At 36.0% G+C, this 27479-nt stretch overlaps 1 protein-coding gene across 1 annotated transcript in view; it reads right to left on the bottom strand.

The window, feature by feature from the left end:
- The window catches only part of STX18 (syntaxin 18), a 59723-nt gene that overhangs the window by 6653 nt on the left and 25591 nt on the right, over positions 1 to 27479 (bottom strand). Inside the window, exons 2-7 of the mRNA XM_029959904.1 lie at positions 20018 to 20086; positions 10186 to 10301; positions 9230 to 9307; positions 9065 to 9131; positions 6415 to 6530; positions 2809 to 2897 (exon numbers count right to left, since the gene is read on the bottom strand). Coding sequence (XP_029815764.1) covers positions 2809 to 2897; positions 6415 to 6530; positions 9065 to 9131; positions 9230 to 9307; positions 10186 to 10294 — 459 coding nt within the window. The 5' untranslated portion in view covers positions 10295 to 10301; positions 20018 to 20086. The remainder of the gene's footprint in view (positions 1 to 2808; positions 2898 to 6414; positions 6531 to 9064; positions 9132 to 9229; positions 9308 to 10185; positions 10302 to 20017; positions 20087 to 27479) is intronic.

Genomic DNA, 27479 nt, shown 5'->3' with positions numbered 1-27479 from the left:
AGAGTCCACCTGTCCAAGCCATGAGCAGCCAGTTTCTCCAGGAGAATGCTGTGGGAAGTGGTGTCAAAGGCTTTAGTAAGGTCCAGGTAGACACACCCACAGCCTTTCCCCTCATCCACTAAGTGGATCACCTTATCTTAGAAGGAGATCAAGTTGGTCAAGCAGGACCCGCCTTTCATGAATCCATGTTGGCTGTGCCTGATCCCCTGGTTGTCCTGCAAGTGCTGGGTGATGTCATGCAAGATGATCTTTTCCATGACCTTCCCCAGCACTGAGGTCAGGCTGACAGGGCTGTAGTTTCCCAGACCCTCATTCCAGCCCTTCTGGGCTGATGGGTGTCACGTTTGGTGACCTCCAGTCAACTGGGACCCCTCCAGTTATCCAGACTGCTGCAAAGGGCCTCAGTGAGCACTTGAGCCAGCATCCTCAGTACCCTTGGTACTCAAACCCATAGACTTGTGTGTGTCTAAGTGGCAAAGTAGGTCCACTGATGATTTCACCTTGGATTATGAGTTTCATTCTGCTCCCCGTCCCTGTCATCCAGCTCAGGGGGCTGGGTACCTGAGAACAATTGGTCTTACTATTAAAGAATGAGGCAAAGAAGATATTAGGTACCTCAGCCTTGTCCTCAGCCTTTGTTACTATGTCTCCCCTTGCATCCAGGAATGGATGGAGATTCTCCTTAGCCCTCCTTTTGTTGCCAATACATTTCTAAAAACATTTTTGTATTGTCTTCTACTGCAGTAGCCAGATTAAGTTCTAGGTGGGCTTTGGCCCTTCTGATTTTCTCCCTGCATAACGTTAACCTGTCCCTACATAAATTTAACCTCTCCCTGCAAAACCTAAAGGATTTAGATGAGCAATGAAAAAACATTCAAATGCTCAAATTATATCCTAGTTACACCTACATTTACCCCTTGGACACAGATTTACCTGAAAATCAGAATAATGGATCTAGTGAATTTAAAGTCTTTTAGGAATGAAATTATACAGAATCCAACTTTTACTAATAAATGTCAAGTCTTAGCTGTAAGTTTCCGCAAAAAGGCACTGAAAGAGCAGTTTTGCTGTGGAATAGTCACCACATACATCCCTAGTGTTTGTAATTCAGCTAATTATAGTGTTCTTAAAACAAACCAAACAACAACCCTAAGAAAAAAAAATCTGTCCACAGAACAGAGAGGTGGTTTGCGCAGCTCTGAGCATCTACATATTGTGGCAACATTTACATAGTACAAAAATATACAACTCTGTTTACAGTTTGTCAACTCCTATAATATGTATTCAAAGCCAACAGTAAAAATCTACTTGACAAGAAATGACCCTCACTGGGGAAGGTTGTTCTGGTGAGAGGAGGGTGTTGTAGTGGTACCTCCCTTTGTATGCTTTTTTCAATTCTACTTTTTTACTATCAGTACTAACCCCCAAGGAGTGCCTAATAAGCAGTTTCGGATTGGAGATTTTAGAAGTCCAGAAATCCTTCAAATCATTAAACTATGAACACAGATTTTTCCCTTATCTGCAGCCTTACTCTGAAAAGTAAAAAGGTACAATAGGATTTCATGAAAAAGAAACGTATTTATTCCCAAAATACCATGACAAGGGATGTAACACGTTTAAAACTTAATTACAGTGTGAGGCCTATAAAACACAACCCCCATTTAGCAGTCAGTCAGAGCCATCACTTTTGATGCTCATTTTCCCGGTTCCTGTGGAAGCAAGGGGGCTAACAGGATTCTGACTAAAGACAGGAGAACAAAAATATGCAAAGAATTCTCTTTAATAAGAAAACAGAAAGCAGGAGTAAGCCTTCAGATTTTAGACTGGCACTCAAGAACAATATGAGAGCATACAGAGCAGCCTCTGAAGAACCTTTTCTCTTCAGCATACCAAACCATAATTACATGCAACTTACTCATCTCTGACTGGAAGGGTGATGCATATCATGTCTGGGAACACTTCTAATAACTGCCAAGGAAGCTTCACAAACTCATTCTGCAGCAGCCCTTTCCATTAGTGAAGCTCACTGTTCTGAAATCTGCACAGCTACTGACTGAAATCTTTTTCTTTCTTACTTTATACAAACCCAAGGCAATGTGTGCTTATGTAGAAAGGTTTTCTAAGAATTTTGAGCTATGTTCAAAATGATAAACTTTAGGAATAATCAAAAAATCTGACAAGTTGTCAGCAACCATGCCTTTGTCAGAAATTTTCTACTATATCAGTTCAACGGTAAGCAGAATTGGATCAATCAATACATAAACATGCTGATAACAGGGAAATGCAAAAAAGCTAAAATTCATGAAATTCTGTTGTGACATATCTATTCCTTCTGATCTTGATAATAAAAAAATAAAAAGAAAATGAAGTATAACTTCATAGCTATACTTAAATAGTACAACTGCTTAAGTTGTGCCCTGAAAGCCATCCAAGAAAATGGGGTCAACACGTTATTCCTTCAGAAGTTTCATAATGCTTCTTCTGATGTTGCTTTGACTTCTATTATTTCCTGACTAAAAAAAAGCAACTAATGATTGTAATTTTAAAAAAGCAATTTTAATTTCAATTGTTGAAAATTAGTTGTACTAATTTCATGTCTCCATGTAAATATTTTGCAGCAATGTTAAATATTAGTTGCTACTAGAAGAACCAGGAAGACACATGCAAAAGGTGTATCTTGTTATGGCACTATTCTGCATAAAATGAATGCTAAAAATTAATTTGGGTGAATCTGTATTATCTTTTTAACACATATGAATACAGCAGAAAATACGATAAAACGGACAGTAAGACACAAGATTAACTTACCATTTGTATTTCTTCAGGTGACAGCTCATCTTCTCCTTTGCCATCCCCCCATAATCCAAGGTTACTCTGGGCATCAGGCAGATTCCTGTCTGTAAAAGAAGCACCAAACACCTGAGACAATACAGGGCACTGAATAGTAAAGTGAAAAATAACTTTTCAGTCATGTTAGACTGCTGATGAAATTGTTGTATCTCCTCTGTCAGTAACTGAGATTCACCCTACATTTACAGCATGAAATTACATTGATAACCTTTAACATCCAAACTGGGCCAAAAGCCTACGTGCATGTTTAATTTTATGAACTACAAGGAGTTGCACTAACATGCTGACAGTGAAAGATGTAAAACAACTCACAATGCACTAAGAGTTTTTAGGGCATAAAATACTGTGGCAGTTGTCTTTCAGCAGACAAAACCACACAATTTTCAAAATAACAGTCTATATGCAAACTATTATTTTCCAATGAGACTTGACAGTACCACCAGCTACTCATTCAAAAAACTAAAACCAGAATTTCGAAGATAATTTGTGCAAAGTTCACAGGACAAACTCTATCTCCTCATGCTGTTCAAACTTCCTGTTACAGCTCAAATCCCACACCACACTGTGCAAGGGGTCTTCCTGCATATACCAGGAATCAGCTCCAATCCCACAAATTAACCACAACACATCAAAGCTGCTTCATATATTTGAGTAGTACTTCCCCTTTGATTAAAGCTAATCATCTGCATAAATCTTTGCAGGAGTCGGGCATAAAAGATCTTGCATGGCTATTTCTGGGATATTCCCTTCTGGAAGATTTAATTTTAGGCTTAATTATATACTTCTGATTACAGACAAAGAAGTTAGAATGGGGAAGAAAAGAAACTATGCTAGAGGAATCTACTGTTTCTGAAGCTTTTTTAGCATCAGTGTTTAAAAACCTCATGATAAGACTGTAGCCTTGAGAGGGCCTCTGTTCTTTCCACTGGCTGTGACATTTTTACAAAACTCAGAGATTTGCACCACTTCACAATGGATCAACGATGAACCTGCTTGGACTAATCAGATGCAGGTTCCAAATTAAAATACAGAAAGATTTAGCTTTTACTTTTTCATACATTCAGGCTTCCTATTTATCCCAGTAAATTTTTTCAGGCATTTATGATTATTTTAATTTATTTTGTTATAACCTTCTAAACCTATTTGTTTTTCAATTGCATATGCAGCACTGATGCATCAACATTCAGATACTAACTTGTCTTGAGAAGCCTCTGAAAGGAGTAGGCCTATTTATAAACACATATATGAAAACGGTTATTAGGAGAAGTTTTCCCTTTTATCCTTCACAATAGTATTTGTGAAAACTCTTGAAAAATAAATATCATAAAAGAGTATTGTTGTGTATGTCTCCTTTATAAATTTTTTTTTTGCTTCCTAACAACCAAACCAGGATGCACAAACAATGGCAGTGTTACAAATGAAGGATGTGGATAAGGAATATAATAAATTTGAAAAAAAAAAAATCAGTTCTTTCTTTTGAGTAATAAGAACTAAACCCAAGAATAGCTTTAAAGATTTTTAGGAAGTATTTGACTCCATTTCTTTCCATGGGGTATTATCAGTATTTCAAGTCTATTTCACAGAAACACAAAACCAATTTGTTTAGGTAATCAGTATATTTATATTTTATCAAAATTACAAGAAATTATTTACTGTATTCAAACAAAATGAGATAATTAGTTTATGGAGGAAAAAAAAAAGATATGTTCCTGTTTTATCCCAGAGGAACCAATTACTTTCAGGCACTCTCAGCACTGTTAAAAAACCAGCACCTGTATCCAATGTGATTGCTAATAAGCAAATATGGTAAGAGGCAAGCAAGAAACATGTATCTCCCCCTTGGGTTCTTCCTGTCACTGTGGTATATTTTGGGCTCTCTGCAGCTTTCAAAGAGCTGACAATAATGCTTTTCTGCAACTCAACCAGCAAAAGCCAAACTACACTTCTGGTTCAGAAAGAGAAGCAGTTAACTCATGATGAAGATACAAAATAATCATCAAATCCTCTGAACCCTTTTCCATGCTGAAAGGAGACAGCTGCTAAGCTTGTGGACCACTTCAAAAGCTACTCATTATTTACATTTATTTCCATAAACTGTCAAATTTGTAATATGCAAATAAATACTGTCAGCATATAAAAGCAATTTCCAGAGAGACTATTTTCCGACCATGAGGCATGCCCACTATAATTCTAATGTAAACAGGTGCTTTGCCTCGAAACAAAAGTAACCACATTTTGTTTTGGTTTCTGCCAAAAAAACCCAGACACAACCCAAGTTGTGCTTTAGCACGCCAAGTAGGACATTCAGCTGTTCACCAGTGTTCAAATTATGGACAGGACCACAAGCTGTTCTCAGAAGTATCTTTACAGAGAGATTTAAAACAAGGGACCCAGGCATGCTGATGATGGCTAATTCCTAAAATCAAATTATCACCATTCTCTAAATCATCAGCATCCTGAATATGAAATAGTTTGTTTTTAATGTGATCATTTCTCCAGTTTTTTAAAAATTTGAAAAGTTACTTGGAAAAAAAATAAAAATCAAAGGCTGTAAGATTTAAACTGAGCTTCTGGTTTCCTAGTCATCTTGTTCATGTTATTTTCACACTTCGACAACCACCTACCAGCAAAGTCACAAGGCTGATTTCTATAAGCAGCAGCAACCAGCACTTATCCTTATGTGAGGAATCACAGGCTGTGTGCATTTACAAACTGTTTCAGACAGATTTGTTTTGATATAGAAGTTCCATAATTTTCTAGTCTAGTTAGCAATCCCTCATAAGGACTCCACCAGCATCACTTGTGTGGCAGGACCCCTACTTTCTCATAAAAATTAAAGCATAAACTCATAAAAGTGAAAACCGAAGTAATCAAAATTAACATGCAGTAAACAAAGCTGCATTTCTATTTATTGCAGTGGTTTGCTGTGTCCAAGGCAACCAAAGAACAGTATTTTCCATGGTGTGGTGCAGATTTTTGTAGCTAAAAATTGTGATGACACTATGTGGTGGGAGTGCACACTTCCAGAGATTGCGGGGGCATTCGGTGACAAGGAAAGAACACAGGGCAATGAAGATGCTACTATGCTGCTGCTTCTCTGGTGGCACCAGCTCACAGCTGCAAAACACTGATAACGTGTTAAGGTGAAACTGGTCTGTGTGCCTGTGTGCTGCATCACTTAGCACAGACTATAAAAAGGTAGTAACTGCTAGAAACAGCACATCATCAAAAGCTGTACTTCTTACAATAAATTCAGCGTCGGGGGCTGATAGGGCTGCAGAAGTACAAACTGGTTAGGAAGATAAGCAATGACATATCAGAAAATGTTCACACACTGTGTGATAATTCAGTATTAGAGTCTTCATCCAGAAGTGGAGTGCCCACTTCACATGAATCCACCCTCTGTACGGCCCTGGAGTCGGTCTCACAATATGCTTCTCAAAAGCCTGATCAGCTCAAGGAAGATTCAAGTCACAGAAATTGGCCCTTCTAACAAGAAGGAAGTACTATTGACCAGACAGTCCTTGCCACAAAAAGTAGAATATAACTACAATTTATTCTTACCTTTACTTTCCTCAGCAGAAAGTTTTTCTTCAGAATCATCTAAAGGATTTAATGAAGATTTTTCAGTGGATAGAGGTGATTTGGACACATTGGTCTGCTCAGGTTCAAGTCTGGACCTAGAAGAACAAGAGCCTATAATTTAACTGATACTACACAAAAAAAAAATTCTCTAAAATGAGAACCACAGATTACTAAATCCAATATTTTAACTCTTGCAAACTTCACAGTAAGGATATTCCAGTCAAGATACAAAATGTACTTAGCAACTTTCACTGAAATATTATTACAAAGGCAAAGAAAGCACGAATAGTATTCCTGGACAAAACACACCACAGGCTCAGAGTGGAGGAGAATATTGAAGGCTAGAGCATAAAAATACAGACACTTTATTAAACTTCCTTTCAAAGTGGCAGTGTATTAAAATATTTATTTTTTTAAAAAAACCCCAACATTTTGGTCATACTGAAAAATTCTTTTTAGTAGCATGGTCAACACTACTACTTTATTTTTTCAAGTGATAACGGTAATTTTACTTTATATTTTCAATTATCATAAGGGAAAAGTAAGAAAACACAACAGAATTAGCTTTTTTTATACTACAGCTAAGTCCCTATTATGTAATTTTAATACAAAGGCAATGCAAAACATGAGAAACGCATTCTATGATTATATTCTAAGTACTTGTCAAGCATGTTTCAGCGTGGCACCAAAAAAAATTGAAAATCAGTGGCAATATATTTTTTTCCAGTAAATTTCTGTGATTTATTGTTGTCTACAATGAATTCTATAACTGCTACACAGCAGATAGTTAAATGTTTAGCAGTTATGCTGCTGGAGAAGGTAAAGAACGAAAAAAACAAAAAGCAATGGGCTGAATCACCTGCTGTGCCAACTTCATCACTTCCTCCCCTCAAAAACATTATCAACAGTTAATCTCATTATGATCTGCAATTCTCCCCTGTGCCTAACAGAAGATGATGCATTTTGTGTTCCTTTCCTTCTCTCCATTGTGTCTATATTCTAACCCATAATTAGAAAATTCTACAAAACCCGGAATATAATGCATTAGTCATCCCTGAGTGACTGTTATTTAACAAGAAAAAAAACAGTAGCAGGGAACCTTTCTTAGTTATAAAACCTCTGAAAGTACTGGGCTTTTGGTAATTTTACAAAAAAGAACTCTTCTCTCATCTCCTTCCTCTCAAGTCCCAGATTTGCCTAATAATAAGGAAAAAAAATACTTATCTAGATGTCTATGCAGCTCAAATAATAGTTTTGAGACTAATAATATTAAACACCAATTCCCCAGCTAACAAAACTATCAGCTTGATTTTAATAATTGCATACATAATTCACAAAATATTCTAATGGGAAAAGAAATTTACAATTGAAATGAAATATAATCTTGAATACCAATAAACACAAAAATTGAAAATCACAACCAAGTACCTTTGTAGAAAAAAAATGCTTATGTTTCTATTTCTCAGCTTTTCTTTACAGGGAACTAGTCCTAACTGGCAGAACTTTTTAATCAAAAAATATGAGTTAATACATAAAGACAACTTCTGTAAAAAAATTATAATACTCAGGCAATTTGTTGAAGAGCTTGGGATGGTTATCAGTATGAAAGGAAACGATGAAATACATTCCTACTGCAAACCTTTCAGTACTGTCTGATACATACATATTTTAAATTGACTAAACTGCAGGAAAGAAGAGCTGCACTAGAATTAATTTACTTTTAAAGAAATGTATTCTTTTATTGTTTGTTGTCCTTTGCACAGTATGCTAAACGTATTTCAATTTAAAATGAACAAAGTGCCTGGGATGCATTGTTTAAAGAATGCCTCGTTCTTTTAAGTGAAGGTACACTTCTCATCACATAAAGCATCAGCTGAAATCCTTGGGGAAATCACAAATTAACGATACTATTTTTCTTCAAGTCGTAATAAAGATTGGGTTATGCTCTGTGATTTATTTAAATTGAATTTTAATTTAAATGACAATTTGGCCATTATACCACATCTGCAATGCATACAGACTCTACCTGGTCAACATCAGTTTTCTAGTTCTTACATCCATAAAGACAGGTAAAGAGGTGCATCATGTTCCTACTTTCCACGAACACCTGTCATCTCAAGGAGCATTTACTAACAAAACAGTCACTTGCTTCAGCAGAAAGATAGGGGCTTAAAAAAAAAAAGGCAAAAAAAAGCCAGAAAGAAAGAGAACAGGAGAGAAAAGTGATCATCTCTTGTACCTAAACAGACAGTATCCTAAATGGCATATCTCTGAGACATCCTATTTCTGAGACGTATTACCAATGCAGCATATTCTTGTACATAATTTTGTTCAGAATATTACTTAATGGGACACACAAAAATATTCTGGGGCACTTGTAGAAGTCAAATAGGTTTATTAACCCACATTTTACTGATTTGGTTCTTTAATCCTTTACCTACATGAGAAGTACAGCACTATATTGGCACTCTGTAAAAGAGCCCTGGAATGCACCTGCTGACAGCAGAAGATGCTCATGCAATCACAGATTTCCATTAAAACAATCTCCTTACAATCTAGCCATGAATAACAGTTTTGTTGAATGTCCTAAAAGCAAAAGGTACAGTTCACTATTTTTGACACTACTCACAGTCTCTTCTTATCTATCACTCGCTTAACTCGGATGGCTCTTTGTTCAGAATACAGCTTGCACACTCCTGTTCAAGATAGCAGTAAACAAAATTTCAGGTTAGAAGAACAAGATTCCTTTCTTGGAAAATCATCCATTTTTAACCATGCAATAAATACGAAGTACTTTTTAAGTAATCTTCAATGAAGTCCAAGACAGCGGTTCTGTGCTCCTTTACCTGAGCAGACAGGACACCCCTGTGTGCTGAAATACAAAAGAAAGATATAAGACAATCTTGTAACTTCCTACTGAATTCCAAAACAGTTTGCACTTTCAGTTGATATGAAAGTTGCATACTCAAAACCCTATTTTAAATATAGATATATTTAAATACAGGTTCTCTAAAACAGCAAGTCATTACAAGAAATCAAAAACTAAAGCCAGCTAGTGTCTTACAGTATTTTTATATATGCCAAGGAGTTATATTATGTCAATTAAATTTCTACACAGGAATAGGTGTCATCTAGCTAAGCACAGCAATGCAGATCTAGAGATTTAACTTGCTTAAAATATCGAACTTCTTCAAATTCCCCAGTGTATAGACTATGTGGAAGTATTTGGGATTTATTGTGTCAAACATCCTTTTAATTCACATATATTGATATTTCTTATTTTATACTATGTAGTTCCCATGCATGCCTGACTTTCAGTGATTCTGAATAATGTTACAACTATGTTTGGATAGCATTTCACAGCTGATGAAAATCTTTAGTGTATCGACAAAACACAGAGGTGGGCAAGTTAGAAAGAAACAACCATTGAATTTAGAGAGCTTTGGTTCAGGCCTCTGTGCCACAGTGATGAATCACTACTCAAATTGTAAATATTTAAGACTCTTTCTTACATTTGTATTGGAACAAAAATAAATAAAATTCTATGCTCTGGTCTCTCTTTCCACTAACATTTAAGAAAATGAAGTACAGTACTAAACAACCAACAGGACTACACAGATGCAAACAAAAAGACAATGAGACCTCACTAATCTCTTTCTAAAAGTGTTTCGGATTCACCAAGCAAAATCCATCATTACATTAGCCTTTATCAATAACTGAGAAAAAACATGTAAGAGCTGCTTAGTTTACCTTCTGTTCTCAGCTGATGAATGGCATCAGCACACGTTCTCATAAACACCTGAGCATCTTGATCTATCTGATCACGCTCCGTATCCGTCATCCTCCCATACTCAGACATAACATGGCTGAGAAAAAAGACAAACCTGTCACTTACAAAATCCCCAACATAAAATCCATGAGTACACATCTTAGACCTTCTTCCCAGCCACCATCTTCACAAAAACCTTCCTGGAACACTGATTTTCATGGAAAAAGGAGTATAAAGTACAATAAATATCCCTGACAAAAATGCCACTTCTATCAAATTTTTTTAACTTTTTTTTTTAAAACACTTTTACTAGTAAAATATATAAGAAAGCATCATCTTGTACATAATCAAATACTGAGCAGATAAGGAGAAAATACTACTAGAAAATATATCATTGCCCTCAGCACTTATTTCAGTGAAGTGTATTTAAATTCTAAAAACATTAAAAAAATTAAGATAATGGAATACCTCAAATACTGAAAGAAGTAAAAAAAAAGAGGAACTTATTTTAGTTAAATATCTTTTCATTATCCTAAATACAGAGCTTCATTTTTAAAGTAGCTGTACTATGAAATCTGTGAATTCAAAACAGACTAAGAATACTGGAAAATAATGCAAATTTTTAATATCAAATCGAATGTAATATTCATTAAAACCTGTTCCCATTGTTTTTTCTATTTTAGATTATACATAATGCATTTAGTATTTTCTAATGGTATTAATATATCTTTTTTTACTAAATTAATAAAAATAGAGGTCTGTCCTTGAAATATTAACACACTGTAGGTAACCACCAGAAAAGCATACTTTATGAAGGTATTTAACAGAGTTTCCACAGCCATAGGTGACAGGATGATAAAACTTTGCTACAGTAGCTTATCCTATGTTCATCTTGAGTTTCCTGATGATACAGTGATCATAGCCTATTATATCTTCTTTTAAAAAAACCAGAAAGAAAACCTTAACTATACGATACACGCATTTGAATTTACTATTTTTATATGTGAAAATTTCCTCATGTATAATGCAATGATATTAATGCAGCAATACAAGTAGAAAGAAAGGATCTTCAATTTGCAAAACTAGCCTGATACCCTCAGAAATCTCTTACACACTTCACTGCAATAATGCCAAAGCTCCCCTGTGTCTGCTGCAGTCCCTGCTACAGGAACGCCCACAACCAGTTCACACAACCCCACCTGACATCAGTTCCTTCCTGCATCATCAATGTACTGTAAGCATGGGTCTCCCAGACCTCTTCCACAAAGTTTTAAGTGTACTCTAATGTCCTTGAGTACTATACCAAAATGTCTTAATTCCCATCCCATATAACTGGTTGCATGTCAAAAATCAGTACACAGTTCATCTGGCTTAAAAATTAGTTTCTGCTTACTAGCCAGCTAGTACACAAGCACAGATTAGCAAGCAAACAGTAAGACAAACTAATTAGAAGTAATATTCTATATTTCACATGTTTATTTCCAACACTGTTATGTATTTGAGATCTAAGTATCAGGGCTTTTTTCCCCCCTACGGTTAAAACTATTCTAAATGTCATAAAATTAATTTTTAATACTTACAGAAAACCAGCCATATATAGTGTTTCCATTTATCTTTTACTAGCTGAATTGTTCCCCTTTGGTCAGGACAGACAGGTTTCATAAATTTGCAGCAGAATCCCTATCCCAGCTGTAATTAGTGATTTCTAACATATTACTCTAATTCGTACTTTTTGAGAAAGTAAATTCTGAATGATGAAAGATTTGAAATTGCCTGATTTTAGAAAAATCTAATAGAGGGGCTTTTCCCAACCTTGCTAAGATGACATATTGGCAGTTAAAACCAGAACATAACTCATATTGTTAAATGTATATTTAGACAGACCTCTCCCATACTCCCTTTGCACAGCTTGTACAGACGACTCTTTTTGTTACTAGTCTGTGGCATAAGCAAGTTCTTAGCATATGTAAAGCCAGAAAATGCATTCCTACATCCACCTCCACACAGGCCCAGACAGGAGGGGACCATTAAGTTCATCTGGTATGGATGGCATAATGTATAACATCCTTCAGTGAGCTCTGTCTACAGAGTTACTTGAGCATGTAAGGGCACACAGATTCAGCTGGAAAATGAGCACGGAGTCACAGCCTGGTGATGGCCCCCTGATGAAGCAAAAAAACTACACTCCTCTATTTCAAATTGCAATAATAAATTCTGGCTGGTCTGCTACTGAACAGGGTATATAAAGTTCTTGTAATCTGCCCAACTCTGTGGTATTTGCAGAGTTATATGCTTTCCATACACTTTTTAACATTACAGGGTAAAATAAAGATTACAAAATGCAAACCAGAATTTTCTCTGAAATCAGACCTAGAAATACATATGAAAAAACCCGCCTCAGGCACACTTCATTTTTTACTAACAGTAAAAACTACCACTAGTGTGGTACATTTACTAATGGTAGTGATATGCTGAGGATAACTGCAAGAGCTTTATCATTGGGAAGCAAGTTGTTAAGTTACTTTTCCTAGCTGCTAATACAAAACTAGGGTAGATCTTAAACAGGATTTTCACTGCTTCAAAGCTAGCAAAATGCAGCTTAACCCAGTAAAAAAGAAATAGAGTACTTTTCCTTTTATAACTGCTTACAGCTTACACAGCGTTTGGTACCAGCCCTTTTGAACATGAGTTGGTCAAGCAACTCAGAGGCAACGATATCTGAAACCCAACCTCCTTGGGAAGGCAAGAATGGAGTCACACAATCATATGCCATTATGTCAAAACACATATGGCATCCACCAGTATTAACAGGGAACTGAAGTCCCCATTGCACTCCCCAGTAAATCTGCATGTGGAGATTATACTGAAAATTCACTTAATTATCATCCTCCAACCTTACCCGAAAATGAACCGTTCACTAAAATAAAACAGGTCAAAATAAAACAAAACCACATCAAAACATCGGACAAAAAACAAATGAACAGAAAAAAAAATCCAGCTGTGTCTTGTATGTCAGAGATACAAATACTCGCTGAGAAGTGCAGTGGCAGTATCACAGCAATGGACTGATCCATCACTAAATCAAGAAAGACCAAACAAACCAGGTTTTTCAGATACAATCAGGATCAGTAGCCAAGACACACACTGGCTAATGCATGCAGAAAAAGAAGGGAGAAAGGACGAAAATAAATTCCTCTGGATTTTTATCCTAATTAATACGAGAAAACTTCATAAGAAGCTTGGGCTGGAAGGCAACTTGGTTTATTTGTAATTTTTAAAACAGTGGGTGAAGAGTAAAATGAAGACAGTGAACATCAAGTAGGCAGACTTCATTAGTCCAGAAAAATGAGTAAGTTAGATTGGAAAAGAATGGAAACCTAAAAAGGAACAGAAAAGAATTCATATGAACTAGTAGTTCTCATATAGAAATTACATTATGGTAGTTTGCAATTCTGCCCTTGATGAAAAGGAAGAATAGGCAATACAATGAGAGATCAACTGAGCTACTTCATGAGCTCTTCACTGAGCTCAAACAGAAAAAGCAGAATACAGAAAGGGCAAATGAGTTCTGATTGCTACTGACACATCTAAAGGAATACAGCACATAGGGACACATCAGAAAAGGTCAAGTGCATGATTACAACTCACAACTGGTAAGGGATGCCGGTGATAACAAGAGATTGCTGTGCAAACATTACTATTAGAAACATTTAAGAATGTGATGTTGGCTTATTACTCAGAAGAGACATAAAACGATACACAGAGTATGAATAAATTCCAGATTTTTTTTTTGCATTAACTTTCATCACTAAGATCACTTAAAAGCTGCAGATATTATTCCCTTTAGCTTACTGCTTCTAAATCACCTGGGCCCAATTTAGTACCTCTCTCATAGTTCTTTGTTGAGATTTTCATCAACAGTAACAAGTGTCAGACAATATATGAACAACAGGCTGCTGAGTAAATGAGTGTACAAGAGAGAGAGCTATGGGAATGAGGTCATAGCACAAGTGTACCTGAAGGTGCAGTGGCTCCTGGAATAATGCTGAAGGTATTGATATATCCCTCCTATCTGTGTGACAAAGATGTGCTCTTGAATGGAACTAACCAACTTCCAAAAAAGCCCAGGGTTTTTGCACATTCATACAGTGATCAGAAACATAAGACCAAGTCCTGGAATAAAATAGGAAATGCATCAAATGAAAGGATGTATCCTCACTTCCAAGAACTAGGAGAGACTAAGCAAATGAGAGGTTGATGAAAAGTTGAAGTTTAGCAACTATCTTTAAAAAAATCTCTTAAAGCAAAAAAAAAAGCAGAGGACTTACAGACCACTCAGCCTAGAAAAATGTAAGAATAAATAAGTAACATTTAAGCACTTATGAAAGAATAAAAAGATCACCAATAGCCAAGATCATATCAGGACTATGCCATAGGCAGTGTAATTTACTGCTGGGATGCAGTAACAGGTCTTATGGATGGATGACAAGCAGTCACTGTTATAATTTTTAGTATGGTTTTTGTTACCATCTCACATAACATTCTCATAAGCTACTAGTGAATAAATGAGTTAGAAGAAACAAGCACCATATGAATCTGAAACTAAAAAGCTGAACTTGGGAGTAGTTGTACACCAAAACAGTAGGACGCACTGAGTTGTGTTCCACAGGATTTTGTCCTGAATCTGATGCTATTTAATACTTCCATTAACAATTCAGCAGAATTGAATATATGCTTACTAAACCTGCAGAGGCATAAAGTTAAGCAAATTAAAACTGTATCAAGAGAACAGGACTTCAATTCAAAACAATACTGCCAAACTGGAGAAATTACATGAAGAATTTCAGTAAGGAATGCTCAGAGGCTCTTTGCTGCAGCAGGAACAATTAACTGAACCCACAGAGTAGGGAAGAGTACTTCAGAAGGTCATCTGGGATCATATTAGATCATAAACCAAACATAACAACAACATGTTGTTGCATAAAAAGTCATCATTACAATGGGATGCATAAATACAGTATAATGAAAAGCAATCTTTCTGCTATCCTTACGTTTGGGCAAGGTCTTAGCTGGAGCTTTGTTTTATTTCACCACCTCACTGCAACATTAACTGGGACAGGAGTGGAGAGGAGAGGAAAAAGTACAATCAAACAAAGAGAACAACTATGAAATCTCAAATATGCTGAAATTGGAGAGACCGAGAAAAAAAACAAAAGTAAGTTAGTGTAAAAAAATTATTCTAGTAGCATGGATAAGGAAAAAGGAAGCAGCAGAGTGAGGATATGAATTCTCATTTAAAGAAATATTTAAAAGCAAGCAAAGCACTACTAATTCTCTTTTTGGATGTTTCAGCCATGCTCCTTCCAGCTTATTTTGCTGGCAAAGCACAAGGGAGAAGAGCTGATGGAGGTGTTACGTCAGCTTTGGGAATTACTAACTTTCTGCTGGTGCATAAAATATTTTCTCCTTACTAATTCAATATAGACAACAAATCAAGAAGAAAAACTTGATTTTCCTCCAACAATGTATTACAAAAGAGAGAGAAGCAATAAGCAGGAAAAAAATCAGTTCTAAAATATTGAAACCCACTGTTTTTAGTAGACGTTTCCCCCACCCGCCACTTGCAGACACTCCCTTGCAAACATATAAAGAAATGCTCCTCATAAGTATTCAAGTACATGGTTGTACAACCTTAGGTGCAAATACAGCAGATATTTTAAAACTTCTTCCCTTTGGGCATCTAGCATGTTTTAAATTGCTTGATTTCCTATTTAACAAAGCTTTGTGCATTTTCATTTACCGCCCTTTTCCATCTAAATGCTGTCTGATGTAAATCCGAGGTAAAAGCTTGTCTACTCAAATGACAAAACATTCCACAACAACCTATGTAAAATATATTTTTTTAATTCTGTGTGGAAGCCTCAGCTACTGGAACAGGCAGTACAGGCAAACCTGAATTAGCATTTTCAGTTTTGTAAAATATTGCTGAGAAATTCCAGAGTGCTACTGCAAAAAAATACTATTTCTGAAATGTGATATATTAACTTAGTGCAATTAAAAAAGAAAAGATAAATAATTTGAAAATAATTCCCTGGAGAACAGGAAAAGAAAGTCTCTACACAGTCTCCAGGAAGAAAGTGTCTACAGATCATCTACATGTTTTCTATCAGTATAACAAACAAAATCTTGCTTCTTGTAAAAATACAATTAAGTCTAGACAAGAAAGCAGCCTGGAGTCAGCACAGGAGTCAGTAAAACAGTATTTTTAGAGTCCTTTAATGGCTGCTTTTTTTCTTTTATTGTTAAAGACACGGAAACACTCTCCATGAAACACTGTGTAAGCATTCAATGATTTTCTATTAAGCGGCAAATGATGTAACTGATTTATTGCCTTTAGATAGATAAATGCTTAGATAGAGAAAAACTAGGGCAGGAGGTATAATTACTGGGCACCAACATTATTTTTTAAGACAGATAATTTGTTCAGAATTTTTTTGAAGTATATTATTTGCAACTGAAATGTTCTAACACTTAATTGCACAGAACCACAGAAGCACGTAATGAAGATGCATCAGAAGCCACTCATCCAGCCTTTCCCATGGAAAAAGTATCAGTTCTATTCAGAAGCCATCTACACCACACTGTTTGGCCACATAAGTATCTCTGCAGTTGCAAAACACAATAAATTAGATGTCTACTAATTCCAGATGGGAAGCTCTTCTCTCAAACATTTTCCTTTTACATATGAAGTGTTCTGTGATCAGAATTTGGAATTCTCTCAATTCTTTCCAAAGTCTAATTAAAAGAGTAGGAATCTTTAAACTGTCTAAACCTTGAAAGAGCCTTCAGAGAAACTGGAGGTTGTGGAAGAGTTCTGAAAACCATTTCAAATTCCCAACTGCTAATGCACTAGTTCCTCAAACTATATTTAACACAAATATACAAACTGTCTTGGTGGTTCAATGATCAAAAGCATGAAGGAGCTGATGATGAAAAAGGCACAAGTTGTTCACAGATGAAGCATCAGACAAGTTACCAAAGACTGAAGACAGGATCTCATGGAGCACAGTGTGAAAAGCAATGTGGGGATGTGTTACAGCAAATGGACTGAGGGAAAGAATACAGAGAATGTGTAGCAGTTAATACACTAAAAATGGGAAGGTAAGAACAATCCTCATCTAAAAGGAGTGAAAACCTACATGTAAGAGAAAGTAAGTAAATCCTGATAAACAAGATAAAAGTGCAGTGGCCTGTAAGCCAGCAAATTTAGATCACTGCATCAAATAGTTTTGTGTGCTTTGCCATTTACATATTTTGTAAATAATAGTCAAATCAAGAAGAAAGAAGGTGAATAGGCAATCTTGAGGGTTTTTTGGCTCAATTTAGGTATTTCAATTAAATATTTAAAGTTTGATAAAATGGGTCAGGGCCTTGCATTCAAATAACCCTTCCTCCAGTTGACTTTCATTGCTAAAAATTTTTCTCTAAAAATGAATTAGAGACATCCCCTCTATAGCAGGATATTTTATGTATGCCAAAAATAAAAACTCTATTATTAAAGAATTTATAGTCTGCAACAGTAAGGTCAAAGAAGCAACCAAGAACCTGGATGTAGTACATTATGAGGAAGTTTTAAAAGGCATACAATAATTCAACTTGGTAATTCAGAAGCTGAATTTCACCAACTCATTGTGCTAGTTGGACAAACAAATAGAAGGACTGACAAAATACAGAGTAGTCAAATTTCAAGAACAAAATTAAATCTCCTATGTAAGTTTCAGGGCAGTCTTTTAATATTAAATTGTTCAAAAACTGTCCCCATTATGTAAGTATTGAAAAGTTATTGAAACTGCTTTTGAATGAGGCATTTGCTAAGACTGTCAGACTGACAGCATGGATGCTGTGATGCTCTTTGCACCCTCAAAGTAGAACAGCATAAACAATCTAGTATGTAATTTGACATTATTACCCATTTTAAGTTTCACCATTAAGGACAGGATCAACTGCAATCACAGATGAGATCTGCAGGATTATTTATGGTTTAATAAAGGAAATGACACTTCTTTCCTCTCCTTAATGAATACCCTAGGGTGGGGTGTATGTGTGTGAACAACACTGAGAATTACCATGATAACTTGTTACAATAGAGTTTACAAAAAGAATATTAAAAACTTTTAGAAATCAAAATAACTTGGACAAATTTTTAGTCCTCTAATCACTTTCATTTTATGCACAGTACATAATACAAACAGTTAATACAAACAGTACCCAAAGTTTAACTGCCTCTGACTGCTCTTACTGCAGTTATTTGCAGTTTCTCAACCTCTGCATTCACACGAAGTTTTCACAGAGTAAACCCAGTTATTTCAGTATTAAATAGCTAGCTCCACCTAGTGTTGATCATGACCTATTCCAACAGGCATTGAAAAGCAGGGAGCCAGTCATAACACATAACTGTACAGTTACTTTTGCTTGTTGCTTTGGAAAAGCAGTCCCTCTTACACCTCACACACAGAATTGGCACCCCCAAGCTTCATTTTCACCAACTACGAATAGTTCCCATGGCCTCCCACTTATAAAACATGCCATCTTCTCTTATTGGTTTCATTTTTGAAACAACAAAATACAGCTTTTAAAAATCCTGGGGAGACAAAAAAAGGGCGTCAGAAGTCTTCTAGTAACTCACTTAGCAACACATTTTGATTCCATTAATTGGGCAGTATTGCTATTGCTGTGACAGACCCTTTCAGGCCCAGAAGTTGTTTCTCAGAAAGACTGTTCCTCCAATATGGACTGGTTCATCTGTTCTATTGTCTTCTGGGGAATGGATATCTGTCTGGATACCACTTCTATTTGCTATCTGTGAAGCTTTCAACCCAAGATGACTTTAGGTTGCATTTTCTCTACTTTGATTGAAGGACAAGCTCAGCTTTAGTCAGGGTTGTGGCAGAATTGGAATGCAGACAGAGCTGACTCACTAAGTTTGCATGTAACTAAGTTTCATTGAAAAGCAAGTTTTACATTTCTCAAATGAAACTATTACTTGTACTTGGTTCACCAAAATACAAGTTGCAGTAACATTTAGCTCTTAGGATAACTTGATTTAGGATCTGCAGACCACAAGACGCTATTTTTTTCTTCCTAACACCAACCTGTAAACTTGTATTTTAATCTTCTAAAAATCCCACTACTAAAGCTGTCAGCACTAAGCAGATACAGCAGTTTGGAATGTTTCCTAATGGCTGAAGAGAATCAAAACTTGCTTCACACAGGAATAACTAGCAGAGATGAAGCCTACTGCTTTTGTCACAGAAAAACAAATCTTGTGCTGCTGTCCCCTGACACCGTATCCTCACTGGTGTCCTCCATCTGGAATTTGTATTCCAGACTCTGAAAAGTTTGCATCATTCTCCTCCAGGACCTGCCAAGGCTACTGACTGCACACTTTGTGTAGGTTTAGTGTCACAGGTGAAAGGGAAAACAGGATCACTGAATCTGGTACCCTGCTGTCTCGGGAACCACTTCAGAAACTTACTCTGCAGGTCCTTAAAAGGTGTGGGACTCAGAATTCCGGGTTTTGTTTCAGATCTCACTCCTAAGAGCCAGAAATAATTTTCAAACTCTGAGTCTCATTTTATTCAGGCACATTGTCTTCTTATGACAGCATTATTCCTCATCTTACAGTAGCTTACAGTAAGCCAATTGATATGCTCTGTCTTGGTTTTTGTCATTATGCCTATAGGTTTTTAAGCTGTTCATTTTATAAATCTTTAGAAAAATAAATAAATCTATTTAAACACAATGCACACTTACCTATAAGCATTAATGTAGTCCTTTCTGTGTTGTAGAAGAAAATCTTTCAGCTTTCCAATATGAGAAATCTAAATGAATAAAAATCATAATTAAAATTTCAGTCAGGTAACTAATTATTTTATGTTTGAAGTTCAGTATTCCACATTTCAAACATGAATTTGTAAAATTATTTATTCTGTAATTAAATGGAATAATAAAATTTACTCTTTTATACTAGAATTTTCACATTTTCCAAGCAGTCAATACACAAAAATCATCTAAAAAAGATGTGCTGTATGAAGGTTAAGCTCAGATTAAAAACAGTAATAATACATGTCTCCTCTCCAAAAAGAATAAACCAAACACTAAATATAACTACAATTTTAAATATTAAAAATATTAAATATGATAAAATAGTATCTAAATTGTCAATCCAGAATTTAATGTACACTTTGGAAATAAATTAATTTTGGAAGACTAAACTCTTTACTGATGAGTTATAGCATAAATATTCAAGTTATTAGAACTCGTGGGCCAAGGTGTCGTCCATCTCCTTTCTATTTTTGCCATAATACAGTGACCGGTTTGTGCCCAAACTGAAGTAGCATCTCTATCATCTCCTAATCATTGTAAGTTTTCCAAAGCATACATCCCAATCAGATTTCTACTTCTGGGTTTCCACCTCACTGTGGATAACTTTTACTATAAATCACTTCACTTTCTTTATTAAGAAATCTTTACAAAGATCCTTCGGAAAGATGAAAGAAAAGAAAAATCTGAAGAACTTTTGCATACTTTAGTCTGATTTAAAAGATTTCGTGTAGCATAAGATGCTGCTTATTTTGGAAAATGGAGGAACTACAGAAATGTAGCTTAATTTGTCAGAGAAACGAGATGACTACCAGTATGACTTCCCTGGCAGGTCTTGAAGATGACATGATGGGGAGAGGGGAGAAGGGAGGAGAATTTTATACATTAATGGTATATATTTTCAGAGGGATCCAGGGGGAACCTTTTAAAAGCATATTTTTAAATATTCATTAATAATTCAGTGTAAAAGAAGCATACAGGGAATTTCACAAAACAAAAGTTGGTTTAGTTTACAAATGCAATAAACAGTGGTTTACTCCACATATCTGGGAAAAAGCATCAGAAGCTGTTCAACTCTTAAAATCCTATTTTCATGCAAATGGTCCTTGTAATTAAACAAACAAAAAACCACAGAGAAGGAACACAGAATAGTTTGGATAAATAGAAGATTAATTCCTCCGATTATTTTTTCCAAAAGATCAGCAGCTTTTGAAAAAAGAGGAAAAAAATTTAGTTATAAGACCACAGTGATCTGTACAACTCAAAATAAATGTTTCTGTGTGCAAATAAAGATGTATCCATCTCCCTACTGTTATTTGCTCTGTTTCATTTTTACTGTAACTCATCATACTGGATAACAATTTCCCCAGTTTCCATGTTTAAAGTTTTCTGTGTGATTAACAGCTCAGGGAATTTCATCCCATTCACAGCAAACTGAGTTCTGCCAGTACTCCAGCAGATCCGAAGTTTCCTACATGCATTAGCACCATCATACACAACAAAAAGGGAAATACTGCAGTCACTGCAAGTCCAATGAGGCACACAAAGTAAGCTAACCCATCCTACAGATGTTCCTTCTCATTGCCACTTGAACTCATTACTTGTACAGTAATCTCTTCCTCAGCTCAGACTTGGTATGTCGTCAAATTTGCTGAATAGGTAAACTAAGCTTGACTATGAAAGCAAAACATTTAAAACAGCCATACAGTGTTTCAGTGGAACAATAATACTTAATAGACAGAAAGAAAGTAGTACAGAAAACAAAACAGAAATGTAAAACAAGAAACATGTTCAAAACATTTACATTAATATGCGAACAAACGCTAAACTAGAAAATAGATTAGTAAAATTTTGTAAGCAATAAATCTTAATATTACTGCAATAGCTACAATTTAGGAGTGATTAACAAGCAGAAAGAATCAGAATGACAAGCAAGAACACTGTCTTACAGTAATTAATTCATCTAGTCACAAAGAGCATTCTATTTAGGCTAAAATTGTCATCGTGTGTTTGAATTGCACTGACCCCACTTTGCCTCTCCTCCATTTGTAAAGCTATTTTCATGAATTTAGAATGACACCATTATGCCCATACTCACACCAAGCTCTTAGTTCCCAAGATTTGCATCAGAAGTGAGACTTCTTGTTCTACTTTCCCCGAAATTCTAACAGTATCTTCTGAGATCCTGCACTGCTGATATTTCTCTTTTGCCTCTTTTTACATTGTACTACTGGAATAGCTTTGAATTCAATTTGTCATTACCACATCAACAAAATGAAACAATTTTTATGAATAAGGAGGTCTCATTAGCATTAATGTGGATTTTATCCAAAGAAAAAGACTGGGGTCTTTTGTATGATGCTCAATCTTCTGCAGTCGCAAAATATCCCTGATTATACAGATATAAATTTTGAAGATATCTCCAGGGTCATTAAGCTGCAATTGTTCTGGGGTTATCAGAGGCACACCATACACTCTTTACAAAGTTATCAAGCTCCAGCCTAAAGGTAATAAAGGCTTCTCCTGCTTACAACTGAATGGTTTTACTGGAATCCTACTGTTGGTATTACAAATAAGGACGTCTAATTTCCAGGTTTACTGATTACCAACTTTTATTCATCTGTTCTTGCTTCAAAACAGTCCTTTCCCTTAAGAGCTCTGATTCCCTGTATGTGTGTTTGACTTTATTGTCAATAACTATCTTTCTCTAACTTCTGTACCCAAGACAACTGACTCCAATCTTTTAGTTTCTTCTCAAGAAACAGCTCTGAAGTTGCCTAACCCACAGTTTTCCTTTGCATTTGTTCCAGTTTGTATCCATCCCTTTCCAATGTAGATAATCAGAAGGCATTCACTGGCATTAGTTACTTCGTAACTCAGCTGGAAATAGCTTTTCTTCCACCATTTCCATTTATGACGTCTTCGAATACATGCTTACTCCTGAATTTCTTTCTCCTCACAATTCCAAGACCCCAAAGTCATTCAGTACTTGCTGTAATGTATCACTTCTCCCTCTCCTTCCTCTCAGCATTCCCTCATCAGTAAATTTTACCAGTCTGTCTTACTGTGGGACTGATTTTTAAACTCATCTTGCTCTTGTTTTAGGGAATGCAAAAAATAATTCCCCCATTAACCTCTCTTCAGTCCAACACTTCTTTTACTGTAGAAGAATTGCTGCTGCTAATTCATCTCATTCCGTTAATATTTCCTCTGGTAATCTCCTCTAGACTTACTGCTGGCACTTCAGCAGACACTTTACCGTCAGACTTCAGGTCATTTTAACCAAGGAAAAGCAGATTTTCTTAAAGCATCAAGTTGGTTGGACACATTTTATTTTTAGTAAGACAGCAAATTATACTTCATTGTATCTTGTTTTCTATTTGTCTTTTTCCCCTTAAAATATTTTCTGAATCCTGGACCACTTCTGAGTCAGGTCCTGCTGATGCCATTATCAGTTTCCCTTTGCTGACCTAATTAAAGGCATTAAATTGACCCCCTCTGATCGAAGGGTACCATCTTCTATTTATTACCACAAAAATATCTGACATGAGAACCTGGTATTTCTCAAATCTGCTGTGGCTGAACTCAATTCGAAGACTACCTGATAACCACAATTTGACTGCATTAAAGTTTGGGATTTTCCAATTTCCAATTCCATGCTCTGGTTCCCAGTACATATATTAAAATAGCTAAAGAATACTTTAACTTTCAGAGGGTTTTAATACCATTAGATAACTTCGTGAATTTGGCCAAACCTGATATTACAAAGTCTGCTCTTTTGTGACAGTTTTCTTGGCCAGTCTTTCTCCCTCTGGGATAATTTTTTATCTTCTCTAATTGATCTTTCAAGTAGATCTATACGAATTTTAAATCCCACTTGCATTTCAGCACATCCATTTTTTGTCACTCCATTTACCCACCCATCATAACTGCAACTTCCTATTTGCTGTACAAGCATGTTTTCAAAATATTTATACCACTAGCTGACACACCCATCAAAAGGATAGATAACAGCAATTTGAAGAAGCAGCACAAACACATTTCAGTACTGGCCTCTTGTCATGCCTCTCATTCTTTGCATCTCAAAAATAGCTTTCTTCTTTTCTGAAAGTCTGGAGCCAAGAAAAGCCTCTCCTTCAACCCTGAAATAAAGAAATTATTTCCCTTTTTTCCCCTGAAGGGATAGGAGGGCTTAGAGAAAGGCCCTTCATAGTTGCAGCACTCTTGCATTAAGACTAAACTTACCTTAGAGGGAAGAACACTACTGAATTTCCAGATAACTGACATTTTTATTAGAATCAGGGGAATAAAAGACCATTCCTCACAATAATGCCAGTACCAGTTATATCTTTACAGCAACAGCATCTTCTTGAACTTCTGTTCACTATTAGAACATGGAAGGTTACATTCCTTCTGACAATGAAGACCAGTTAGAAAACTCCAGACTCTCTCTCTTCCCCCTTCCCACTGGCACTCCCCTTGAGGGTCAATATCACACCCCAAAACGTTGAAATGACTTTTTTTAAATTACTGTTCCAGAAATGGGGCTTACAGTGCTTGAATTCAAATGGAATGAACTGGTTTCTTTCATTTCAGCTCCACAAACACCTGTATCACCAGAAGGGAGAGCAGAAGCTGAACAGCACTAGTAGGAAACTTCCTACAAGATGCATTGGCCATGTTTGAAGGTATATTTAACTACAACTTTCAAAATTCACCATGATAACCTCCTAAGATCGGGTACTGAATCTGGAAACTCCAGGTGTTATTTAACAACTCCCAAGTGTAGTTTTGATCATGAAAACCCAATTGATTCTCTACAGTGAAGCAGTAGCAGGTTTCCACTCTGTGGCAACAAAAGCCTCAGCATCGTGCAAGTGAAAACCACTGTAAATTCACATTAAAGCCTGTAACATGACATTTTAAAAGTTACTTTAGGTTCCAGTTCGTAAACTATCTCTTTAATACATATATCTGTGTTTTGTTGTCACTATAGGTTTTTTAAGCAACTCCTATGAAAACATAAAAGCAAATATTGCATCTAATGCAGGTCTGGCACAAAAGGAAGCCTTGAATGGCTGCCATCTGCTACCACAGGTGGCATGCACAGCTCTATTTATACTTGGGGCCTGCGCTAGAAATGGTAGATGTTCCTCTATTTAGAGATTTTTTTAACGATTTCAGAGCAGGCTGTGTTATTAAATAAGATGAGAACTAGGAAAGCATTCCCTCCAAAGCAGCATCTTGAGGAGACGCACAGACTTAAGAATGAAGCCGCTGACTCCGCTTCCTTCAGTCTCTTAGCAATACATCCAGCATTTCTCTCCCCTCCCAACAAAGAATTGATCACTCATGAAACAGTAGGTTCCAATTTGCATACGCTTAACCCACTGCAAGAAGCAGCAGCATTGTTTACGATTAAAATGATTGGAGTAGGTTCCCGTGACATATTGTAGAGGGAATTCAACCGTGCTGAATAGTCATTTCCATTGAACAAATATAGCGTTTTATCAAGTTTACTCTTCCATCAGAACAATAAGCAAGTATTTCCTACCATATAAAACTGACTGGGACACTTTGCGCTGTGTTGCCGCTCTGAATTTTTTAAAAGGTGTACTTTGTCAAAGGAAACTTTAAAAATACTTAAAATCAAAACATAATAGAAAGGCTTTTGTAAAAGTCATGAGAGACATGGTATTTACTGTTGATTCAGCAACACTGAAAAGCACTGCTGGCTGAAGTTTCTTATTAACCCTAAAAAGAAAAAAAAAGAAAAAGAAAAGAAAAAGCCTAAACAAAATTTCACATTTTTCAATATGTTTGAAAAGCTTTACGTCCAGTGTCTTACCTAAATATAGTCTATCTACAGATTCGTGAGTAGGTGACTATATTCTAAAATCCCCTTTACAAAAACTGTAAAATATTAATTGTTATAATATGAATATCTAGACGCCTATCATGTTTTCAGTTCCAAACATATAGTCGACCCAAACATACCCACTGTCTATTTCAGAAGAAATTCAGAATTCCAGTAAGGTAGTAGAAGATGTACAGGGACTACATGTTTCTGACCAAAAAAAGTACTCTCTCAGTACTAGGAGGAGATACAGTAATTGCTGTAAGAATATAAGCTTGTTTTTCCAGTGTCTAAACCATATTAACAAAAATCAAAACAAAACCAAAAAAAAAACAAAACCAAAAAACAACCACCAGATGAAATTTTCCATGGTTAGTGCATGTAATGAAGGTAAGCGTTTTCAGAAATCTGGAATAAAACCCAAACAGAACAGATACTATAAACACAATTCATATTAAATAAATTTTAAAATTAAGAGCTTAGGGTCTTACCTAAACTATTATAAGTGGGAAAAACTAGTCAGAAAACCTTTGATGCAGAAATTACTCCTATAGAGAAGTTTTCCAGTACAAACTACCTTTGATTAGATAAAATTATGAACTTTTTAAAAATAAAACACATGAAAGGCTAGGTTCCACACAGCTTCCTTCTAGGTTATGTTTTAAGCACTGTCAGCCCATTTAACCAACACAGGCTCCTGCTGGATGTTACTACAGACAGACAAGATTTTTGTTTTCAAAATACTGCTACTTGGATTCTACATTTCAGAAATTGGAACCTTCAAAAGACGAAATTATATAATTCCCTGATCCAACGACATGCAACAGAGATTAAACCAATTAAATTAAACCAAAGTTTAAATCAGGAGCTGAAGTTCTGAATTTAAAAGCGTGAAGACTTCAAAGTTCTTTAAAAGGGTTTGGCTGCTGACTCTCCAGAAGCCCATGAGGTGGTGCTGTCCCCCCAGAATTCACGGCAGGGGCACATTTGCTGCCTCCAAATGTCAACCCGCCAGTTTTCGGCTGATTTGTCTCTTGAGGGGATACATTTGGTTTAGGTTTCCCCAGCAAATGTGAAAGTTTCTAAAATAGGTCACGCAGATCAATTGCTCTGGTAATCCGAGACCCAAAAGAGCAAATAATATCTAAACTGTGGCGTGGGGGTGGCCCAGAGCTGGAAGCGGGGAGCAGGAGGCGAGGAGACAGCCAGCCTGGCTACCTCTAATCTCAGGAAAATTGTGACTTTGTTCAGTTTCTGCTTTACATCAGCATATACCTTACAGCAGCAGCAAAGAGCAGGGAAACATTTTAATTGCATTTTATTAGTAGTCTTGCATTCGGAGTAAAGGAATTAACCAAGAATAAGGGGGGTCATAATAAAATGTGTGGTACATGGGGTAAGAACATTCAAAACTGAATTAATTGAAATAAAAGCCATGAAAATGAAGACTGAGGCATTTTGAATCTTCGAGGTAAAGATGGTACAAAACTTTAAAAATATTTTTTAAATGTTTAATATTTTCAGTATTTTTTCTGA

This window comes from Manacus vitellinus, unplaced genomic scaffold (genome assembly GCF_001715985.3).
Source record: "Manacus vitellinus isolate BGI_N305 unplaced genomic scaffold, ASM171598v3 scaffold_0_pilon, whole genome shotgun sequence".
NCBI lineage: Eukaryota > Metazoa > Chordata > Aves > Passeriformes > Pipridae > Manacus > Manacus vitellinus.
This window is presented reverse-complemented; position numbering and strand designations above follow the sequence as displayed.